The sequence below is a fragment of the Parus major genome, chromosome 2, assembly GCF_001522545.3.
Source record: "Parus major isolate Abel chromosome 2, Parus_major1.1, whole genome shotgun sequence".
NCBI classification, from domain to species: Eukaryota; Metazoa; Chordata; class Aves; order Passeriformes; family Paridae; genus Parus; species Parus major.
The window spans coordinates 1,166,195-1,186,273 of NC_031769.1; the positions used below are offsets into that span (position 1 = coordinate 1,166,195).

Here is a 20,079-nt window from a genome sequence, read left to right on the forward strand (position 1 = left end):
ACCTGGCAGTGTCTGCCTGTCTCTGGGCCAGGAGAGGGTCCCACCTGGCCTGGCCCCCAGGAGCCGTGAGCGCAGGCAGCGGGACCTCCGAGCCCCATCTGCACAGCAGCGTGTCTGATGCCCTCGTGCAGCACTGCCTTGGCACATGCCTTGGCACAGATCGGTTTTGTGACGTGAGCCCTCTGGAGAGCGGCTCCTCGCCCCAGTTCCCTCCTGCCCCAGGAGCTGTCCTGGCCGGTCTCATCCTTCCTCCCAGCAGCTCTTCTGCGGAGCCGGGGGCTGGTGCGGCCGTGCCGTTTCTTGCTCTTCCCTGGGTGCCACAGGAGAGCCAGCTAGCCCATGGCCCTACCCCTCTGCTCCCTGTCCTTCTGACCCTTGTCCATCTGCCCCCATCCTTCTGCTTCCTGTCCTGTTCCTGTCCATGGAGGAGCTGTCCATGCTCACAGCACCTGGACCAATCTCCCTCCTCTATGCACAGTAACTGAAGACTCAAATGAGAGCTGATCTGCACAATCTGTTGTAGCAGAAAAGGAATAATGTTCTTGAACTAAAAGTGGGTGGGTTTAGACTAAATATAAGGAAGAGGTGTTTTATAAGGAAAGGATGGTGAAAATCAACAGAGTTCCCAGAGAAGCTGTGGTGGTCCCATCCCTGGAAGTGTTCAAGGCCAGGCTGGACAGGGCTTGGAGCAGCCTGGGACAGTGGACGGTGTCCCTGCCCATGGCAGGGGGTGGCACTTGGTGACTTTGGTCCCTTCCAACCCAAACCATTCTGTGATTCTATGCTGCTTCTCCTGCCAGTGACATGGTGAGATGTCATCTCAGTGCTCACTGTTGTCCTGCATGGTGGCTGTTCACCTACTCTCAGGTCCCACCACACTGTGCTGGAACCCAAGCCCTGCGTTCCAGGCAGTTCCCAGCACTGCACCCCTGCTCTGTGTCCCCCACAGCTGACAGAAGTGGATTCTCAGTGTCATGAAGGAGGAGGCCTTTGTTGGGTGGGCAGTGCCATTTTCCACATGGCAGCACGTGCTGAACTGTGCAGCACAACCACCCCTCCATCAAGGAGCTGAGGCTGTCCTGCACCACCCCTGAGCCCCAGCTCTGCCGGTGTCCAGGCTCTGCTGTGTTTCCAGTTCTGCATGGCAGGGCAGGTGAGGAATTTTCCTGTGCTCAGAGCTGATTTTGGGCATGTAGCAAGGCTGTAAGCTGCCATCCCAGCTCCTGGGGACAGGATGTCTGCTCTGGCTGTGCCCTGGAGAGTACATGGAAGAGCCATGGGATGGGGCCATACAGTCATATAAACATGTTCCAGCACGTTCTATATCTGTCCCTTATGCAGGAGCTCTGCAGTCCACCTGTGGGGTCCCGGGGTCCTCCACTAAGGTTTACTGGTTTGGAGGTCCCAGGTGTGCCTGTGAAAGGTTCCCTTGGAGAGGTGGGGCTCTGGAAGTCCTTGGGTGGGTCAGAGGGCTTCAGATGTCCTACAGGGGAAGCAGAGTGAGCAATGCCTGTTCTAGCAGAGGGAGTGTGTTGCATATGGTGCCCCCACCCCACTGCAATCTTGCCCCCATCCTACAGGGGCCCTGCAAGTCCCCAGATCTGGGCAGTAAGAGCAGGGATGTGGGTGAAAGGAGCTGCCAGGCTCACAGCAGGAGGAGTGCAGAAATGTGTGGCCCCTCTCACTGAGCCTGGAGTGGGGCAGGGTGCCAGAGGTGTGGGATTTGGCCCAGGGAGCATCCTGGTGAGCAGGTGGGCAGCAGAGGGAGGATGGAGGCACCACATGTAACTACTGACAAGAAAGTTCAGGTCCCCTGTGACATATGGCTGGGAGCTGAAGGTGCTTCACACCTGCTCTAAGCACAGTCCTGTAGCAGGATCAGTAATTTATATGTAGAAAACTGGAGTCTGATTTTATTAGATTTATCTCTCTTAATTGTAAAGGGTGAGCTATTTCCCCATGGATAAATAGCAGCAGAAACACCCTACTGGTGTGTGCCAGTGCAGGAGAAACCAGAGCTGGGAGAGCTCCAATGCTGCAACCTCTTTCTTTTGGTGTGAGGGGGACACCAGCTGCACCTCAGTCCTTGCCTGGGGCAGGTCCTGGCCTGTGTCCCTCTGTGCCTCCACCCCCTGTTGGCATTTGTTGAGAGAGATTAAGCCCCAAAATCCAGTCTGACCAAACCAGGGTGAACCAAGGGAGCAGAGGATGGGCAGGGTGGGAGAAAGGCTTGGCAGGTCCCTGCCATCCCACTGCAGGAGCTGCTGCCCTTGTGCAATGCAGCGATTCCTTTTTTAACTCCAGGTGCCACAGAACATGGAAATGGGAAGTCAGGACTTGATGGAGACACTGGACTGTGGCAGAGAGGATGGCGAGCTGCCTGGGGCAGAGGTCCTGGGCATGGAGCTGCCATCTATGCCCTGGGGGTGGGTGGACACTGGAGAGGCAGGAGTGGATTTAGGAGAGGGTTAACAGTGCAGCGAGGGCTCCTGCGCCTCGTTGCCTTCCCCGGAGTCTGCATTTTTATGCTGATTGGAAGCCTGCGCTGTGTGTGCTGCTGAAATTGAATGTCAGGCTTTTGATTTTGTTGCTGGTCTCTAATGAAATTTGACATTTAATGGTGAGTGCAGCGGCAGCGTGTGTGTGTGTGATCGGAGCTTGATTAGCGCACTCTAATTGACAGTAATTAGGCAGCTCCCTGATTGTTTCTAATTCTGCTATTAATTGTAAGGAACAGTATGATTGAGGATAAATTTGGTGCGTTGCTGCTGGGGATGCAGCTTCTTCAGCTCCGTATCGGAAGCCTATTGAGCCCATCATGCTCGGGTTCCTGAGTGTGGCAACCCCAGTCACCTCGTCTGGCAGAGCAGTGCTGGGAGGGCAATGCTGCTGCAGAGGCTCTGCAGATCCTGGGGGCTGGATCTGCCCCTGGGAGGCCAAGATCACCTTCTGGGCCTGTCCCTCCCCAAGGCGCTTGTCCAGCCCTGTGAGGACGCTGCCCTTCGAGGGAGCTGCTTCCCTGGGAACATGCGTTTGGGGGTGGGATACTGGGCTGCTCCAGAGGTGCTGCCGGCGCTGTCCCTGTGTGATCGCTCTGCGTGGATCCCGATGGGGAGCGGATCCAGCCTGGCTGCCCGAGGAGCTGCCAGCCCTGAGCTGCAGTGGGTGTGGGAGTGGCCCTGTGCCACAGAGCTGGGCAGGTCCTGCCCTGTCTCATGGAGTTGCTTGGGTTGAGCCAGCCAGGTACTGGAGCTGGCTCCAGAACTCTTCAGTGTCTCTGGAAAGAGGAGACTGTCACTGTCCCACTGTACATGACTTACTTGATTTTTGTCCCCAGCTAACGGTACTGCCGACTCACTCAGCTCCAGCCCAAACATTTCCAGTGCCGCCAGCCCAAAGCTGGAACCGCCTCCGTCACCACATGCCAACAGGAAAAAGCATCGCAGGAAAAAGAGCACAGGGACAACTCGGCTTGATGGCCCCAGCACGGCAGCAGAAGGTAGGAAGGGTCTGCGAGGGGCAGCTCTGCTGGCTCAGTGTTCAGAGTGCCAGGCAGCCAAGCACCTGCAGAGCTCTCTGAGTGCCTGGGGCTTGCAGTACTTCTCATGGGGCTCAATGGTGACTTGGGGCTCAGAGCACTCCTTGTCCAAGGAGCTTGGGCTGAGGAAGAAGCAGCCAGCTTCTCTGATCTGCCTCTCCCTCCATTTCCCACATGCTGTGCAGAACCACCATCGTGCCTGTGTGTGCACAGACAGTCACACAGTAATTAAAATTGTTAACTCTAGTAGCAGACCTGAAAGTGCACCATATGGTTAAGGTGTGCTCTCAGACACTTTCCACTGCAAGGACCTGTTTCAATTGACTTGTAAATTGGCCAAACTTCCATAGTTTAAAAGACCTCTGCTGGGCACCTGCCTCAAGACAAGAGTCCTTTGGAAAAGCTTGTCTTCTTCAGGGGACCAGCTGAAGGCTGGTGTGTTGCTTTCCCAATGCTCAGAGTACTGATAGATTTGTGTTGAGAAATTCTGGTGTCTGTGGTTGCTGAAGAGGGACCCAAAACTTGACAGGGAGGCTGCAAATGGGGAAGCATTTTGCTGGGAAGAGACACCAAATTTGTCCAGGCAGAGATGAGCCTGGCAGCCATGTTCTGCAAAGCCTGCATCTGTGGTTAACCACTGGAAAAAGTGAGATATGACTTTACTCTTGGTCATCCTGTCCCACAGTACTCAATAACTTACTCAAAGTAAAGATGTAATTCAGAGGGGAGCAGGGTTCAGTACGAGTGTTTGAAGCTAACAGTTGCTGCAAAACAAACCAGGAAATATTAGTCTGTACCTGAAGGTGCTGCAGCTGTCCTGGCATCTTGCTCCAAATCTCATCTCTGCCTGCAGTCCAGCAGCCCAGGTGTCCCATAGCAGAACAGCTCAAGTTCTTTTTCTTGGAATCATTGCTTTGATGATGTGCAGCTCTGTGGCTCCTCTTTTGCTGTTGTAGTTGTCTGCATCTGAAATGCACCAAGTCTAAGACAGGCTTCACCTCTGCAGTGGCTGAGGCACCTTGAGCATCATTTGAGTCTGTCAAACTGGTGTCCCTTGGATAGCAAGAAGCGTTGCCCATAGTTGCACTTCGTTCTTAGCTCTGTGTGTATGTTGCCTCCTCAGACCCATTGTTGCCCTTCCCAAATTGGTTTGCAGGTCTCAGCCCAGTGCTTGGCCAAAGGAGAGGCTCATTCTTTGTGTGAATAGTGGGATAGTGAAGGAGGGGATGATTTTGCTCCCCCACACGTAAGACTGAGAAAGCACATGCTGGAGTAGTATGTCCTATCCTGTAAATAAAATGCTAAGAAAGAGTTATAGAGGAGGTCCCAAAGCTGACCTCTGATCCCAAAGCTGATTGGGTTTATGATGTGGACATGAGAGCTCTCATCTGACCACAACAAAGACCAAGAAGCACAGGACTGATGTGTCAGCGCTTGCAGGGGAGGTCTGGGTCCTGCGGCTGCTCAGCGCAGCTGATGGAATGTGAGAGGTGCAGATGCTGGGACCTCACGTTACACAGAATGTAATGCAATTTCCTATTGGAAAAGGTAATTGAATGTGGGAACACTTTTATGAAGCAGTAACACAGACTAACCACTGCTTGAAGTCTTAAAATTTGATTAGTTCCTTTTCAACAACACGTGTGTGCTTGGCAGAATTCCCAGCCCTCTGCTCCCAGATGCACAGGCTAGAGGACTGTCACCCGTCTCCTTGTGTGCCCAGGCCAGGAGTCTTTGAACAATCCCAGTTTTTCCATCATTTCATAGGGATGTTTTTTCAGACACACACACACTATTTCTGTCCTTCCTGGTTTGGCAGCATCCCTGGAAGTGGAGTGATGGGGGTGGAGACGTGGCGAGCATGAGGGCATCAGAGCATTTTTGTTGTTTCCTACACTGGTCCTTGGCTGTGGTGGTGAGCTGGGCGGAGGTCTGTCTTACCTAAAGTGTTACCCAGGCCCTGTCTCAGGTTGATATGGTTCATTTAAAGCCCTATCAGGTGTTCCAGCAATGTAACTTTTTTCTACAATGTACATTCCTTGGCATTTATCAACACAGAACTTCATTTGCCAGCGAAGTTACCAAACTTCATCTGTCGCTGCACAGACCTTGCAGACTGTGGATCCTCCGGCTGCCAGCGCCTCTGGCACCGGTACCGGGAGCAGGAGCAGGAGGAATCCCCACTCTGAGAGCTGCTGCTGCCAAAGCACATGGCAGCAGGTGGCTGAGCTGCTCCGGGGCTGCAGAGGGAAGGAGCGGTGCGAGCACCATGGGAGGGGTGAGGAGAGCACGGCACAGCAGAAGGGGCATCTGTAACCCGCAGGCACACAGGCAGCCCATCCTCCCTGTCCCCAGCGTGAATGCACACTTTCCAAGCCCTTGTGTCCTTCTCCAGTGGGTGACTGGGTGCAACATCTGCTAGCTCAGTGCTGCAGTTGGGCACTGGGGTGCTGTGGGCTGCTGCATTGTGAGTTTCTGGGTTTTGGTCAGGTATTGACAAACTGAACTTGCATTTATGTTTTGAAATAATCTAGAGATATTGGAAATTTGATCCAATTGCAGAATTGGAGTCCCAGAGGCTGGGTCAGTTCTGTCATGCTCCCAACTTGCCCTGCATCAACAGGACCTGCTGTTGTGGGCAGCGTCTGTGCCAGTAGAACCGTGTTTGGAGTCCATGGGAGCGGCCGCTGTTGCTGCACTTGGAGCTTCCCAGCTTGGTTTTAGCCAGTTGCAGCATCAATGAGCTGTGTGCCCCATTTTGGTGTGAGGGAGACATCCTGGTCAAGGGAGGACTGTGTGCATCCCTGTGCTCAGTATGAATTATGGAGCTGGGTCACACATCCTTTTCATTCTCTGCCTGCCACATGTCTGCTGCATGGCTTCTGCCCCTGGTGCCTTTGTGAGTGACTTGGTTGGTCTCCTGCTCTGAGCTCCAGGACTGCTGCAAGAACTGACTCGGCTCTGGACACTGTGGCAGCTCGTTGCCAGGACCAGCAGGCCAGGGCAGAGGCAGAGGAGCAGGTGACTCTGGGGCTGGTGCTCAGGTGGCCACCTGTGATGGGTTGCTGTCCTGCATGACTGGCAGGAGACTGGCAACAAGTACAAGGAGGTGCTGAGCCTCTGCTTGAGGTCCCATCCCAATATCTGCATGGTCCAACCGTGAACCCTGGGCTGAGCATTGCCCCACACCATGGGCACAGCCGATGGTTTGTGCCATGGACTGGTCTCCATAAGTACAACTGATACACCCTTGAATCTTTTCTGGCTGCTTTTGAACAGTTTAGGGCAGTTTTTTTCAGAGCAGGCAATTCAAGTTTTTTGCTTCCACATAGTCAACTCGGTGCAAATGTGAAATTGCTGCACCAGGAGCAGGGCTGCTGGGCCCTGTGGCAGAGCTGCCATCCCTTGTGGCCAAGCTGCTGTTCCCCTGTGGTGCTCATCCCTCTGCAGAGGGTTCACTGTTGTGGCAGGAACATGGGGACAGCCCAGTGTGGAGCTGTGGTTTCCATTAGCTCACGTCAGTGTGGCTGTGCTGGTGCAGGGAGTAGTGTGGAGGGACAGCACCCCAGGACTTCCCACCCACCAGGAGCTGCATGGGGCCAGGCAGGGTATCAGGCTCAGCCTCTGTCACAGCATCCCTACGGGCAGGAGCAGCCCGGGGCTATGTGAGGGACAGGTTTGTGCTGTGCTCAGGCTGCCTGCACCTGCCTGCACCCACCCCACGCCCGTGAGCTAGGCACGAGCAGCTCAGGTTAGCATCCTGGGAAAGTTGGTGAGGTCTGGGGATAAATTGCCATCAGTTTATCTCATTTAGGAGGTAATCAGAGCCAGGGACGTGCAGAGCAATTGAATCTTAGTTGTTCTGAAGTATCATAAATCAAACGAGCTGTTGCTTTTTTACATGGGCTCATGTTAAAGAGAGCTCCATGTCAGGCTGCCAGGGAGCATCCACAAACTATGGCAGGCGTGGGATTGGGCTGCCGGAGATGTCACCAAGCTGGGGAGTGCAGCTCAGGCTGTCAGGGAGCACCCACAGGCTGGTAAACGTGTGTCAGGCTGTCAGGGGACAAAGATGCTCATCCCCGTGGTGTAGGTGCAGTGTCATCCTGCAAGGACCATCAGAAAAGTCTGCTCTCATCAGAGCCCAGCAAAGCTCTGTGGCCAGGAGTGCCCTGTCCTGCCATGGAGCAGCCTCCAGCCCCCCTGCAGCCACACTCCTCTTTGCCTGGACCCTCGGCCCCTGTTGAGGCTGCCAGGAGGGCCAAGGAACCAGCAGACACAGCTGAGGGCAGCAGCACCTTTGCGACGCTCCCTGCTCCAGTCTCCCCATGGCTGCCAGAGCTCCGGGGATAATGAACTTCTCATGTGCTTAAAGAGTGATGCAGGGTGCATGGCGAGAAGCTGACAGCCCCTTAATGTGCTTCTCAGTGGCGGCCAAACGACGCGGTTTTGTCTTTGTTTTTTAGTTTTAAAACCCACAGGAAATTGATGGCCAGTAAAGAGTTGTGTTGGGGCGATGTGCGTGATTAATGCCAACTGTCAGGGGCTGTCGAGGCCGATCGTGGCAAGGCAGGAGTGTGAGGCTGAGCCGTGCTCACCAGATTGCTGGGGATTCCAGCTGCTATCGCTCAGCTCCCGCCTGCCCCACACAGCTTGTGTCACCCGTGCGCTTCCTCCCACCAAGCCTCTTAATTCAGTGCTAACAAGTCACTCCAGCTCGTCATGGACCCCGGAGCTCCCTGCTCTGTCCTGGCAGGAGGGAGGCAGTCTGTGCTGGGCATCTCACTGGTTCAGCTGGTCTCCTGTCTCCATCAGCTCCCAGCCCCTAGCCTGTGGTTCCTGGGAGACCTTATACAGCTCCGTGTTACCCCTCTGAGAGGGAGGGGTAACGTGTGTGCCCCCCTGACCCTGCCACAAGCCTCTGCTCACACCATGAAGCCTGCGCTGTCCGTGCCCTCCCTCCTGTGACCTTCCCTCCCCGATGCCTGCACAGGGCCCCTGGCTCTTGTGCCTCCTCCCAGGCTCGCCCCCGCTGCACCCCACATCACATCCTCCCTGCCATCTCCACACAAATGACTGTCTCTGACCTGACCACAACCCCCCTGCACAGCCCTGTGTACCTGTGGTGTCTCTTGGGAGCACCTGCTCCTCCTGACACACCGTGTCCTTCCCCACACGCACCCCACCCGTTTGAGACCCCGCTGTACAGCTCGGTGTGCCCATGCACTCTCGAGCCCGGCTGCCGTCCCCGTGCTGCCGTGCCAGCTCGGCCTGGGGTGCTCTGGGCCCTGGGGGTGCTGGGACAGCAGGCTGGGGGTCTCCACAGCGCTGTTCTGCTGTGCTCTCCTGTCCCTGCCGAGGGGCCTGTCCGTGTCGCACTAATACAGGTTGGGAATATTGGGTTTAATGATCTGCAAAATGAGGAGGTAGCAAGCTGACATTTACGAATGGTGCTGCATCCTTCCCTTCCCAGACGCCTGCTAATTTGTTGATATCCCAAACACCTCATAATGATATGATACAGTTGCAGCTTGCAAACAAGCATCCTGAGGCCAGGGGCTGCCAGCTGCCCTGCTCCAGGACCCTCCTCACAGGTTTGTCAGGCAGAGAGCAGAGCTGTGGGCCAGGGTCTCCCTGGATGTCAGACAGGACCTGCCCTGGTTCCTGCCGTGTGCCCCACGTGCTGGAGGCATCCCCCCACCTCCTCCCTGTGTGACTACCCACTCCCCAGGGCCTCTGGAGGCAACTTCTACTATGCCAGCAAAAAGTGGGAGAAGGGATGGGAGTGGGAGAAGTTCAGCATGCGGGAGAGGCTGGATGTGACTGGGAGATGTTGAAGAGCAGAGGTGACAGAGGAGACTTCTGCTTCAAGAGTGGGGCTCAGTGCCAGCTCTGCTTCCTGTTTTGCTGATGTTGAGTGGACTCCTGCTCCTCTCTGCCAGACCTGCTGGGATGCAGGGAAGGTGTCCTACACTCTCCTGCACCCCCTGCTCAGGAAGGAGCCAGCTGGGAAGCTGTCTGGCATGGTAGGCTCTCTGTCTGGTGTGCTGGCATGGAGATGCTCCTGCCACCCCCTGGGTGAACTCCTGCTTCCCATGGGGGAAGAAAGTGCTGCCCTGTGCCTTTGGGCTGGGGTGGGGGAGCCTGTCCAGTGCCCTGTGTAGAGAGGCACTGGACAGTGCCGTGTCCAAGTGCTGGTAACATGGTCCTGCTGCACTTAGAGGGGAGCAGAGGGCCATCGCTCCTCCGAGAGCTGCTTTGTATCCTGATGCTTCTGAGACAGGGGAGCAGCCCTCCATATTGCTGCTTGTGCTCTGAGAGTGCTGCCCCAACCTGTGTGGGGGCACCTTGGGCAGGGCTGTGGCATGGGGCCAGCTCCCCGGGGAACACGCTGCCTGGGTGACCTGCTGCACCCCATGGAGAAGCAGGGTGTCCATGGGAAAGGAGGTGGGTAGTGCTGCTCCATGGCTCCACGTCAGGGTCCCCACAGGAGGGTGTCTGGGCTGGGCACCAGTGCAGGGTGTAACCAGAGCCCTTTGCAGAGCAGGACCAAGTTCTGCCCCAGCCCTTTGTTAAAGCTGAGGTGTTTCTAGCTGCCTGGTGTACCCCTTCTGCTCAGAGCTTTACTTCCCCCACTCAGAGCATAGAGAGGGGACTTGGCACGAGTTGTGAGGGCAGCACTCTGTGTCACTGCTGCTCCACTGCCTTTTCCTCTCTGGCATCCCACAGGTGTCAGTGGGGCACGCTGTTCCCCTGTGCACCTCGCCCCAGAGCTGCCTTGAGCAGCACGTGTGAGCTCCCTTGCATCCTGGTGGGCACTTCCTTACCCTCCTGCTGTCCCTTTGGTCTGGCTCCTGGCCGGACACACAGGGTGTCCCTATTCTAATAGAGGGTGTCTCTATTCCCTCATTCATGGCAGCCCCGTGGTGCTCTTCTGCTGTCCAGGGGATGCTTCCCCCCGAGGCTGACGTGTTGGCAGAGGAGGGGTGACTGTCCTGGGGCTGCTCATCTCCCTGCAGTCCCTGCCTGTCCCCATGGCTGCCGGTGGGGTCTGGGTGCCGTGTGTCCCTGCTGTCCCGGCCATGCCCTCCCTCATCCTGCTCCTGTTCAGAGCCCTTGTTCCTGCCCGGTGTTGGAAGGGGGGTCGTGGGGTTAACACCCATTAGCAGAGCTAGCTCACACCAAACTCTGCTCAGCAACTCTTCACGGAGCTCAGTCTTTAAAACATCATCAAAAAATCATCAGGAGAGAGAGAGGCAGCGCGTTCATTTCCGCTGCCCACTAATTCTAATGTAGCTGGTGTAATGGGCTCCCACCAGCGCACTGGGGCAGCCGCAGGGCTGGGGGGCCGGGCTCTGCCATCTGGCCCCCGGATAGCTGCTCACTCGGAGGAAGCTGGGAAGGGCTCCCCACTCCTGTAGGAGCGGCTTCCTCTGAGCTCTGAGCCCTGTCAGATTAGAGCTGGCAAGCTCTGGGACTTGTCTGGCCTCCGAGAAGGAGCCTGTGCCCATGTGTGGAGCCGGGGAGGGAGTTCTGCCAGCTCTGCTTCAGCAGAGGTCGTCTGGACCCTTCTGCTTATGTCATCTGCTTGGTGCTACCCCTTCATCCAGCCAGAAATGGCCCTGCCACATTGGAAATCTGTACCTCTCTCCAGAAGAAGCTGAGAATGCCCAGTACTTCCCCTAAAACAACAGCTTGAGTCTGATCCAACTTGTATGGGTGCCCTGAGGAGCTCAGGAACTGGTCCTAGACTATCCCAGAAGCTGGGTCTGCGCAGTGCTCGAAGCTGCTGCAAATCCTTGATTCCCTTCCCAGCTTTGCTGGTCCTCAGATGTGAACCCAGGGGTGTGATCCCGCAGTGCCACGCTCTTCTGTCATAGTCATGCTATCCTAGGGCCTCCAGAGATCCAGCCCCACGGTGCCATCCTGCACTATGAGGTGGGGAATTTGTCTTAGCACAGCAGAAAAGCTGTGGTCCTTTGATAGCTCTTTCCAAGCTCCGAGAGCAACAGGGCCTTTGTTTGGCATGAAGCTGGAATCCAGAAGGCACAAAGAAGGAAGGGAATGGAGGTCCTGTGTCTTGCAGAGCTGGCACCAGGGCTTTGGTTGGACTGGGACTGCTCCCACGGCTGGGACTGAGCAGCCCTAGAGCTCTGGGATGTCCCTCAGCTGTGATAGTAGGAAAGTATGTCTGAGTCTGGTTGGAGCCACAGAAATTTCTCTCCCAGAAGGAGGGAACCTCCTGCCCTACTGTGAATGTCCTGAGCAGAGTGCAGGGAGCCCTGAGAGATGGAGTGCCCTGCCTCAGCACGGTGCCTCAAGGAGCAGCAGTGACCCCCACACCAGAGCTCTGGGTAGGCAGAGCAGGCATTTTCTTCCCTGGGAAGCGTATAGGTGCAGGAAGGCTGAGACTGGGATTCCTGCCTGCCTGCTTGGTGGGAAGGTGCTGGGCAAACAGGAAACAGGAACAAGGAGGATGGGGCCATGTGAGCCCACAGCAGGAATCCTCACTGTGTCCTGGTGGCCATGATGTGCTTTCCAAGTCCAGGCAGCTGGCTTGGGTTGTGCAACACAGTGGCAGCAGCCACAGGTGGCTCAGACCAAGGCAGGATGAGATTTGAGGAGAACAGGGCTTGTTCTGATGTGTCAGTGTTCGTCAAGAGCGCTGTCTGCAAATGCTCCCTGCAGCACCTGGGCAGCCTCTGCCCCAGGGAGCTGCTGCTCATTCCTTCCTGGCTGGTAGTGCTTGGCCCTAGGCAGCCACCAGTCCTGTGGCTGTGGGGAGGTGGTCCTGGCTCCCCGGCAGTCTGGAGGCTCCCTGCCCATGCCAGGCTCTGGCAGCACTCACAGAGGCTGGTGCCAGCAAGCAAAGGAGGCAATGCCTGTTGGCCTGGCTGTCGGCTGTTTATTCCTCTCCCAGTATTCACAAGCTAGCAGCTGTATATTTTCCAAGAATCTTGTTTTTGAGCTGGGACTTGGTGTCTGTGGGTTCTCTCCTGTGGCTGAGAGCTGGAGGAAAGTGCTGGACAAGTGGAATATCCCAGTTATGCCTGTACATCACAGAGAAAGGAGAGTCCAGCAGGAGAGAGGCAGCTGCAGACATCTTTCCCCAGAGGAGGGGTCCCAGGCTGATTTAGGGTGAAATGAGTAAAATCCAATCTGGAAAGGGCAAGCCAGGACAAGCCCTCGTGCTGGAGTAATTCCATCCTCCCCAGGCTCTGATGGTGTGGAAATGCAGCCTTGTGCTCCCACACCAGTTCAGGAGCACCGGTGATCTCCAGGCCTGGCACTTGTCAGTGCAGGTGCTGAGAAAGGCCTGGGAGGAAGGGCTGTACAGTCCCATCGTGCCCTACAGACCTGGCCTTCCTAAGACCTCCCAAGGCTGCACCGTGTTCTGGGGATGTTCATGGACACAGCCTGGCTCAGATGGGCCAGGTGGCCCCACAGCAGCTGATGGTGGCCGTGCCCTTGGGGGCCTCTGCAGCCATTCACTGTGGGCTGCAGCAGCTCCTCGGTCCCTGCCTTTCTGCTGCTTCCCTCCGCAGTGAGGGGCTTCTGTGCTGCAGAGAAGTCAGGGAGAGAAGGGGACTCCCCTCAAACCCCTCCAGACTCCCCTGCTCACCTCCCCACGTCATGCCTGGCCCCACCAGGCTCGAGGCCAGCGCAGCTCTGCCTTGATGTGGACCGGAGGCCCCTCGGCCTCCGTGCTGTCTCTGGAGCTGAGCAGTTGACTCCCTGCTTTTAATAGAGAGCTGGGAAGGCACATTATGGAGATGAGGGTGTTATTTGCATAACGCTAATTAGGTAATTACAAATCATTTTGCTATGAGCTGAAGCGTGTGCTGTGACATAACGTTTATTAGTCATTCCATTCAGGCCCCGCTTAGTTAAGTCATTTACTGCACTAACTACTGAAGTTGGCAATAAAAGGTAAATGCTGGTGCTGGGTGTGAGGCTGACACAACACCCCCTGAGCTGTGCCCGTGGGGGGCCGTGTGAGGCAGAGCCATGCTGGCAGGTGTTAGCAGGGCAGAACACGTTTTCAGGTGAGGAGCTGTGCTGAGCCCCTGCACAGACCCCTCTTGTGTGGCTTACTCCGTGTGCAGGGCCTGTTGCTCCAAAGCCGCTCGAGGGCGGGCACTGAGAACTGGTGCAGGGGCTGTCTGCAGGCTCTGGCTCAGTGGAGGAGCTGATTTCAGGGTTCCAGAGGTTGGCAGCTTTCTCCGAGGGTGGGACACAGAGCAGGGAGAGTGGGCACAAGCCAGTGGAGCTGTGTGGGGCAGAGGGAGGGAGGACTGGCACCAAGCTCTGATTCTTCTCTGCAGGCATTTGCCTGTCCCAGCCTCCTGGGCTCTGCTGCTGCCTCAACCCTATGGGGATGGTGGTGGACTGCCAGGATCTGTCCCATGGCAGATGTCCTCCATCCCAGCCCCGTGTTATGGCACACCTTTCTCTTCCAGAACCAGACGAGCCATTTGAGTTCATTATCGTGTCACTGACGGGCCAGACATGGCTCTTTGAAGCCTCAACATCAGAGGAGCGGGAGCTCTGGGTGCAGGCCATTGAGAGCCAGATCCTGGCCAGCCTGCAGGGATGTGAGAGCAGCAAAAACAAGGTAGGAGGCCTTGGCCAACTTCTGTTCTATCTTCTCTGGCATCTGCTTTGCCACATTCCTCCATGTCCCACACTTGTCTGTCTGTCCACACTGAATCCTGCTTTGATCCCTCTTCTCCCAGTGAGATTTCACTCCCATCTCTGGGACTATGCCGTTTCCTCAGGTTTCTTGTCACCTCTTGCCTGCCTGGCCCTGGCCCCACAGAGTACTCTGCATCCCATGTGGGTGGATCCTACATGGTTCATTCCCTCCCTGGATATCTCTGCCCTTTCTCCCCACTTTGGCCCACTGTCCCCTGCTCCTCTGGGACACACCTGGCCACTCCCAACCCTGTTGTCAGAGCCCACATGCTGGCTAGCCTCATGGAGCGGGTGTGGCACTCCAGGAGGGGTGCAGGATGGGGTAGGGTGGCTGGCCTGCAGTGAAGGGGGCTTTGTGGGGTTCTTTCCAGGCTCGGCTGGGCAGCCAGGGCGACGCACAGGCCATGCAGGCCGTCCGTACCGCACGTGGGAACAGCTTCTGCGTGGACTGCGATGCACCGAGTAAGAGATGCTACACTGGGCGGGGGGCTCACCCAGGAGGGGAGGGGGCTCCAGCCACCCCAGCACCCCCTCTCTCAGCCCAGAAAGACCTGCTCCGTGTGTCTGTCCTGTCCTCTCCTGTAGTGGAGCTGCTCCTCAGGGTTGGGGTACAGACCACACTGCCACACTGGCCTGTGACCACTCAGTGGCCAGCCCGAGGTCCTGGCCCCTCCACGTGCACCTCTCCCAGGGACACTGAACTGGGAAGGGCTCTGGTGGGCAGAGCCTGCAAATACGAGTCTGAACCACCGGAGACGGGCTGGTGAGTGAGTCTTGGCAGGTTATTAACTCTCCCCCACTGATCCTGCTGCCCTCAGATCCGGACTGGGCCAGTCTGAACCTGGGTGCTCTCATGTGCATCGAGTGCTCTGGGATCCATCGCAACCTGGGCACCCACCTGTCCCGTGTGCGCTCCCTGGACCTGGATGACTGGCCTAGCGAGCTTCTTATGGTCATGACTGCCATCGGCAACGCACTTGCAAACGCTGTCTGGGAGGGAATGGTGGAGGGGTACCCCAAGCCCACGCCTGAGAGCAGTCGGTAAGGGAGGTGGTGAACCCCAGGGATGCTTCTTGGGAACAATACCAGGAGGGCTGGGGGACACTATAGGGATTGGGAACAGCCATTGAGGCAGGAAGGATTCCTCAGGATGCTCCAGCGTTGAGGGTCCTGCCTGCCTGCAAGGCTCTGGCCACTGTCTCCTGCCACCCTGGTGGGGCAGTGGGGCTCCGTGGCAGCCACAGCCTTGCGGTGACTCTGAGAGCTGAGGCTGGCTGCACAGCCGAAGGGGTTAACAGAGATGGCTTGGCAGCGTCGTGCAGGTCTCCAGGGTCTGTCCCTTTCAGGCCCTTGTCTGTCCCTATCGGAGCCACTCCGCTGTCACTCATCCCAACAAGAGCCCATTCTGCGGCTTATCAGCGGCGGAGCGCGGGTCAGGGGTTGGTGGGAGTGTGAGCATGCTCTGCGCGGGGCATTGATGGCCACCCGCCAGATGCAGATGGATAGAATGGCAGCAGATAGCGGCGGCCGGCGCGCATCGATCCCCCGCCCCGGCGGGACGGACGCGGACACAGCCTTTGTCTGCAGCAGGCGAGACGGCGGCAGCGATAAGGTGCCTCCCGTGGCACTGGGCTGGCGTGTGCAGCACTAACCTTTTCCTGCCACTGGCCGTGGCACACACACAGGCACGGGATAGGGACGGTCCCTGAGCTGCCTCAGCACGGGCACACAGCACTGGGCGAGGGGCTCCAGCACGGAGGTGCGCAGAGACGGGTGTGGGGTCTGGGTGCAGGACGCTGCTGCTGCACAGACACGGGTGTGAGCACACAGTGTCCACAGGCAGCTGTCAGGAGGTGCGGCGTGAGTCAAGCAGGTGCCAGGCAGGTGTCCAGAGTGGGGTGACGGAGCCTCAGTGGCAGCTGTGGGCACAGGGGCACGGCCGGGGATGTGCAGAACATACCTGGGTGTGACAGATGTCCACTGCTCACACGAGTATGGTCACATGGCAGAGCTGATAGTCACGTCCTTTTGTGCATGGGGCCCAGGCAAATTGTCTCAACTGTGACAGTGACAATGTCCTGTCTGGCAGGGAGGAGAAGGAGCACTGGATCCGGGCTAAGTACGAGCAGAAGCTCTTTCTGGCCCCACTGCCCCAGTCTGACATCCCCCTGGGGCAGCAGCTGCTGCGGGCCGTGGTGGAGGATGACCTGCGCCTTGTGGTGACGCTCCTGGCCCATGGCACCAAGGAGGAAGTGAACGAGACCTACGGAGATGGAGACGGGCGCACAGCGCTGCATCTCTCTTGCGCAATGGCCAACGTGGTCTTCACACTGCTGCTCATCTGGGTAAGACTGAACCTGCAGCCTCCACCGCAGCCCTCCTGGTGCTCTCCAGGTGCTTCCCTACCTCCCTGCTACCCTTTACATCATGCTTCCGTGGGTTCCCCCACGTGCCCACAGGAACTGACCTCCCACCCTCCCAGCACCCTCTCCCTGCCCACCCTCCCAGCACCCTCTTCCTGCCTTCCCCAGAGCCCCTCTGCTCTGTGCCACTCCCGTGTCCCTGGGCACGCGGTTCCCAGCAACGCTGACCGGCTGCTTCTCTCCTGCACAGTACGGAGTGGATGTGAAGAGCCGGGATGCTCGGGGCCTGACCCCACTGGCCTATGCCCGGCGAGCCGGCAGCCAGGAGTGCATCGACATCTTGCTGCAGCACGGCTGCCCCAGCGACAGCAGCGCCACGCTGACCCCCAGCCTGCCCCGCCGCAACGCCAATGCCAACAACAACGCCTGCACCGCGGCGCCTCTTGAGTTCAGCACCAGCCCCAGCACAGTCTAGCCCTGCACGGGCCCTCTGGTCGCCACAGCTGCCCTCTAGCCCTGCCGGGGAGCAGGGCCGCAGGAGTGGCTCTGAGAGCAGCACAGATGGGCCCCCGTGGTGTTTGCCTGCACCAGAACCCCCGTTCCATCCAGGAGGAGGCTGGGAGCAGCATCCTGCTCCTCTGCGCTGGTTCCAGCCACCTCTCGCAGACCCAATGCTGGCAGCCTGTGGAGGAGCTCCTGCATAATCACTGGGGTGGCTCCAGTGCACCCCATTCTCGTGACCGGTACATGGATGGGGAGGCAGTTTCTCCTGCCACCCCCATCTGCAGATAAAGCAGGGGCTGGGGGCAGTACAGGTGTGTAGCCCTCCCCTGTGCAGCAGTACCAAGGAGGCTGACGGCCACACCTGCGCCCTCAGACAGGTCTGTTTGGGCACTTTCCTCCTGCTCTCCCTCCATGCTGGCCTCTCCACACTCCCCATTGCAGTGATGAGGTGGGGGGCAGCAGGAGCTGTGTGTTTCTCCATTGCACCCCCATGCTCCTGTGCTTGGGGCCGGTGCAGGAGGAATGCACCTGCCGATATTGCTCCCCATGTGCTGATGCAAGGATGGCATCTCCCCAGCGCAGCCCCTGGACAAAGGCCTCCCCAGCCTCCCTGGTGACCTGGAGGGGGAGGAGGATGGTCACCCCGGGATCCCCAGCTCTGTCTGTCTGTCTGTCTGTAGAGTCACTGTCCTTCCAGGTTAAAGCTCCAAGCCATACACAGTGTCTCCATCAGAGCCTCCCGCTGGCTCCCGCTGCTGCCCAGGTGGGGCTGGTCTCCAGCTGAGCAAGAGGAGGAGAGGAGCATCTCCCTTTGCATTAGGGTCAAGCCTCTAGCTGAATGCTGGAACCTCAAGGCTTTGGACACTGCTATGGAATGTCTCTGTCACTTGTGTATAAAATGTACATTGGAAATATTTATATGGACACTCTGTATATATGGTTTCTTTTCCATGAGTTGCCCTGTGTGTGTTATCTGCAGCCAAGGAGATAAAGGCCAATAAAGCAACCCACCTCCTGCCAGGCCAGAGTCTCAGTGTGCTGCCTTTGGGGCCTCCGATGCAGCCCTGGTTTGCAGCTGGGTCTGGTGACTCTCCTGCCAACACTGACAACATTCAGCCTCTTCTCCTCCAGCTCAGGCTCTGGTAACAGCAGTCCTGTGCCAAACCAGGCCCTTGGGACACGACAGTGTGCTTAGGTGTGGAGGGGAGGTGTGCCAACCCTGGGCGCTGAGGTACAATGCCAGAACATGGCCCCAGAGGCATGCACAGCTCTGGCAGGATGGGAGATGGGCACAGCAGAGGGTTGTGCTGGAGAGGGGACATGCAGGGCAGGAGTGCTGGTCCCTGTGCACAGAATAGCGAGTGTGAAGCTGGGACGGGGGAAGGCAGAGATGAGCAGGGAGTGATGGGCTGCCACAGCGAGCAAGGAGTCTGCTGCGGCTGCAGAAGACTGGGGATCGTCGAGTCCCAAGGCACAGGCAGAGACCCCTGAGCAGTGAAGGGAACTGTGTGTCTGCTCTGCCAGCCCTGACTTCGCATGCTTCTCATAGCTGTGGGCAGAGCAGCGCCCCAGTGCTGACAGTTCTGGGCTGGCTGCGGCCACAGCACAAACAGCAGTTCAGGGCTGCAGTGTCTCTGTGTGGGGGTCCGGGCTCTACTGGCCACAGGCCTTGGGCCCCAAGCCTGTGTGGCAGTGCTGAAAGAAAGGGAGGTGCCAGGACACCCCCAGCTACCTCAGGTACCCTCAGCTGTCCCTGTCAAACCCCTGCTGCTTTCTCCTTGTGCCCCTCCCATGGCAGAGGCCTGCCTTGCTGGGGGCTGCAGACGGTGGCCCCAGCCCCTCCACTCCTTGATGTGTTCTGGCTGTGTGTGCCCGTGTCATCACCCTCATCCTGCTCCTGCTCCCAGTTCCAGCCTGGCCCCTGCGCCCATGTCACCCCTCATTCCCACCCCACTGCGGTGCCCATGGGTGCCCCCACAGCGGCCCCGGCCCCAGCCCAGTGCTGGGTTTGGTTAATTTCCTGGCGACTGCATTAACGGGAATGGAAGCCGAGGGACGGCAGCTCCTCTGGGGCCCATTAATCATCCCCCTCAGACAAGCTGCCTTGATTACAAGTGGCAAGAAATTCATTAGGGCTGCGGCTCTGACAACTTTTATCTGCGCGGCTGGATCTGACTCATTAGGCAGCCAAATTAAAGCCATGATGGGCCCTGATGAAATTCACTGCTTGTTTATCTTGTGCGATCTGATACATCTGCCCATACATCATCTCCCGCGCGGGATCCCGCCCTACCCAGCCCTGGCACCTCCCTTCCCATCCCAGCCCTGCCCCAGGCCCCGGGTGCCCAGCCTGGACCCAGCTCTGAGCCCAGGACAGCCCTGGCCTGCCCCCACACTCTGCTGGGCTGGGGCTGCGAGTGATGACCACGCCACCAGGAACCGCGTGGGGATGGCTCTGGAATCAAAATACCCTGAATTGGAAGGGGCCCACAAAGATCACCGATGTCCAAGGTCTGGGGCCACACAGCCCTGAGCAGCCCCCCCACTGCAGTGCTCATGGGGTGCAGCCCCCTCAGGGCACCCAGAGCCCGGGCCAGGTTCTGCTGGCAGAGGCACCGGTGTGGGCACAGCCCTGTGGGGACAGGCAGGTGCCTTCCTGCTGCCCACAAATTGCAAACAGGTGCTGAGGATCCCGGTGATGCCCTTTTGCTGGCACCTGGGGACAGAGAATGCCACCTGATCCCTGCAGGCTCTGACACCGTCCCAAGGAGCCAAATGTGCCCTGTCCTGTCTTTCCCCAGCCCAGCATTACTCCAGTGCTGGAGTACATCTGGGTGCCAAGGTGACCAGTGTGGCTTCAGGTGGCCCCGGGCCAGGCTGAATGAAGCAGGAGCTCCATGCCCATGTTCAGGGGCAGAGGTGTGTGTCTGTGCTCAGGAGCAGAGCTGTGTGTGTTTAGGGGCAGGAGCTGTGTCTGTG

At 57.9% G+C, this 20,079-nt stretch overlaps 1 protein-coding gene across 3 annotated transcripts in view; it reads left to right on the forward strand.

Moving 5' to 3' along the window:
* The window catches only part of AGAP3 (ArfGAP with GTPase domain, ankyrin repeat and PH domain 3), a 116,583-nt gene extending 98,463 nt beyond the window's left edge, over positions 1-18,120 (forward strand). For 2 of the 3 annotated variants that reach the window (XM_015617822.1, XM_015617821.2), the window contains exons 13-18: positions 3,338-3,499; positions 13,999-14,153; positions 14,605-14,695; positions 15,052-15,274; positions 16,323-16,578; positions 16,847-18,120. In XM_015617822.1, coding sequence (XP_015473308.1) covers positions 3,338-3,499; positions 13,999-14,153; positions 14,605-14,695; positions 15,052-15,274; positions 16,323-16,578; positions 16,847-17,071 — 1,112 coding nt within the window. In that variant the 3' untranslated portion in view covers positions 17,072-18,120. The remainder of the gene's footprint in view (positions 1-3,337; positions 3,500-13,998; positions 14,154-14,604; positions 14,696-15,051; positions 15,275-16,322; positions 16,579-16,846) is intronic. The other variant, XM_033519879.1, reaches the window with a different exon arrangement.
* The last annotated feature ends 1,959 nt before the right edge of the window (positions 18,121-20,079 follow it).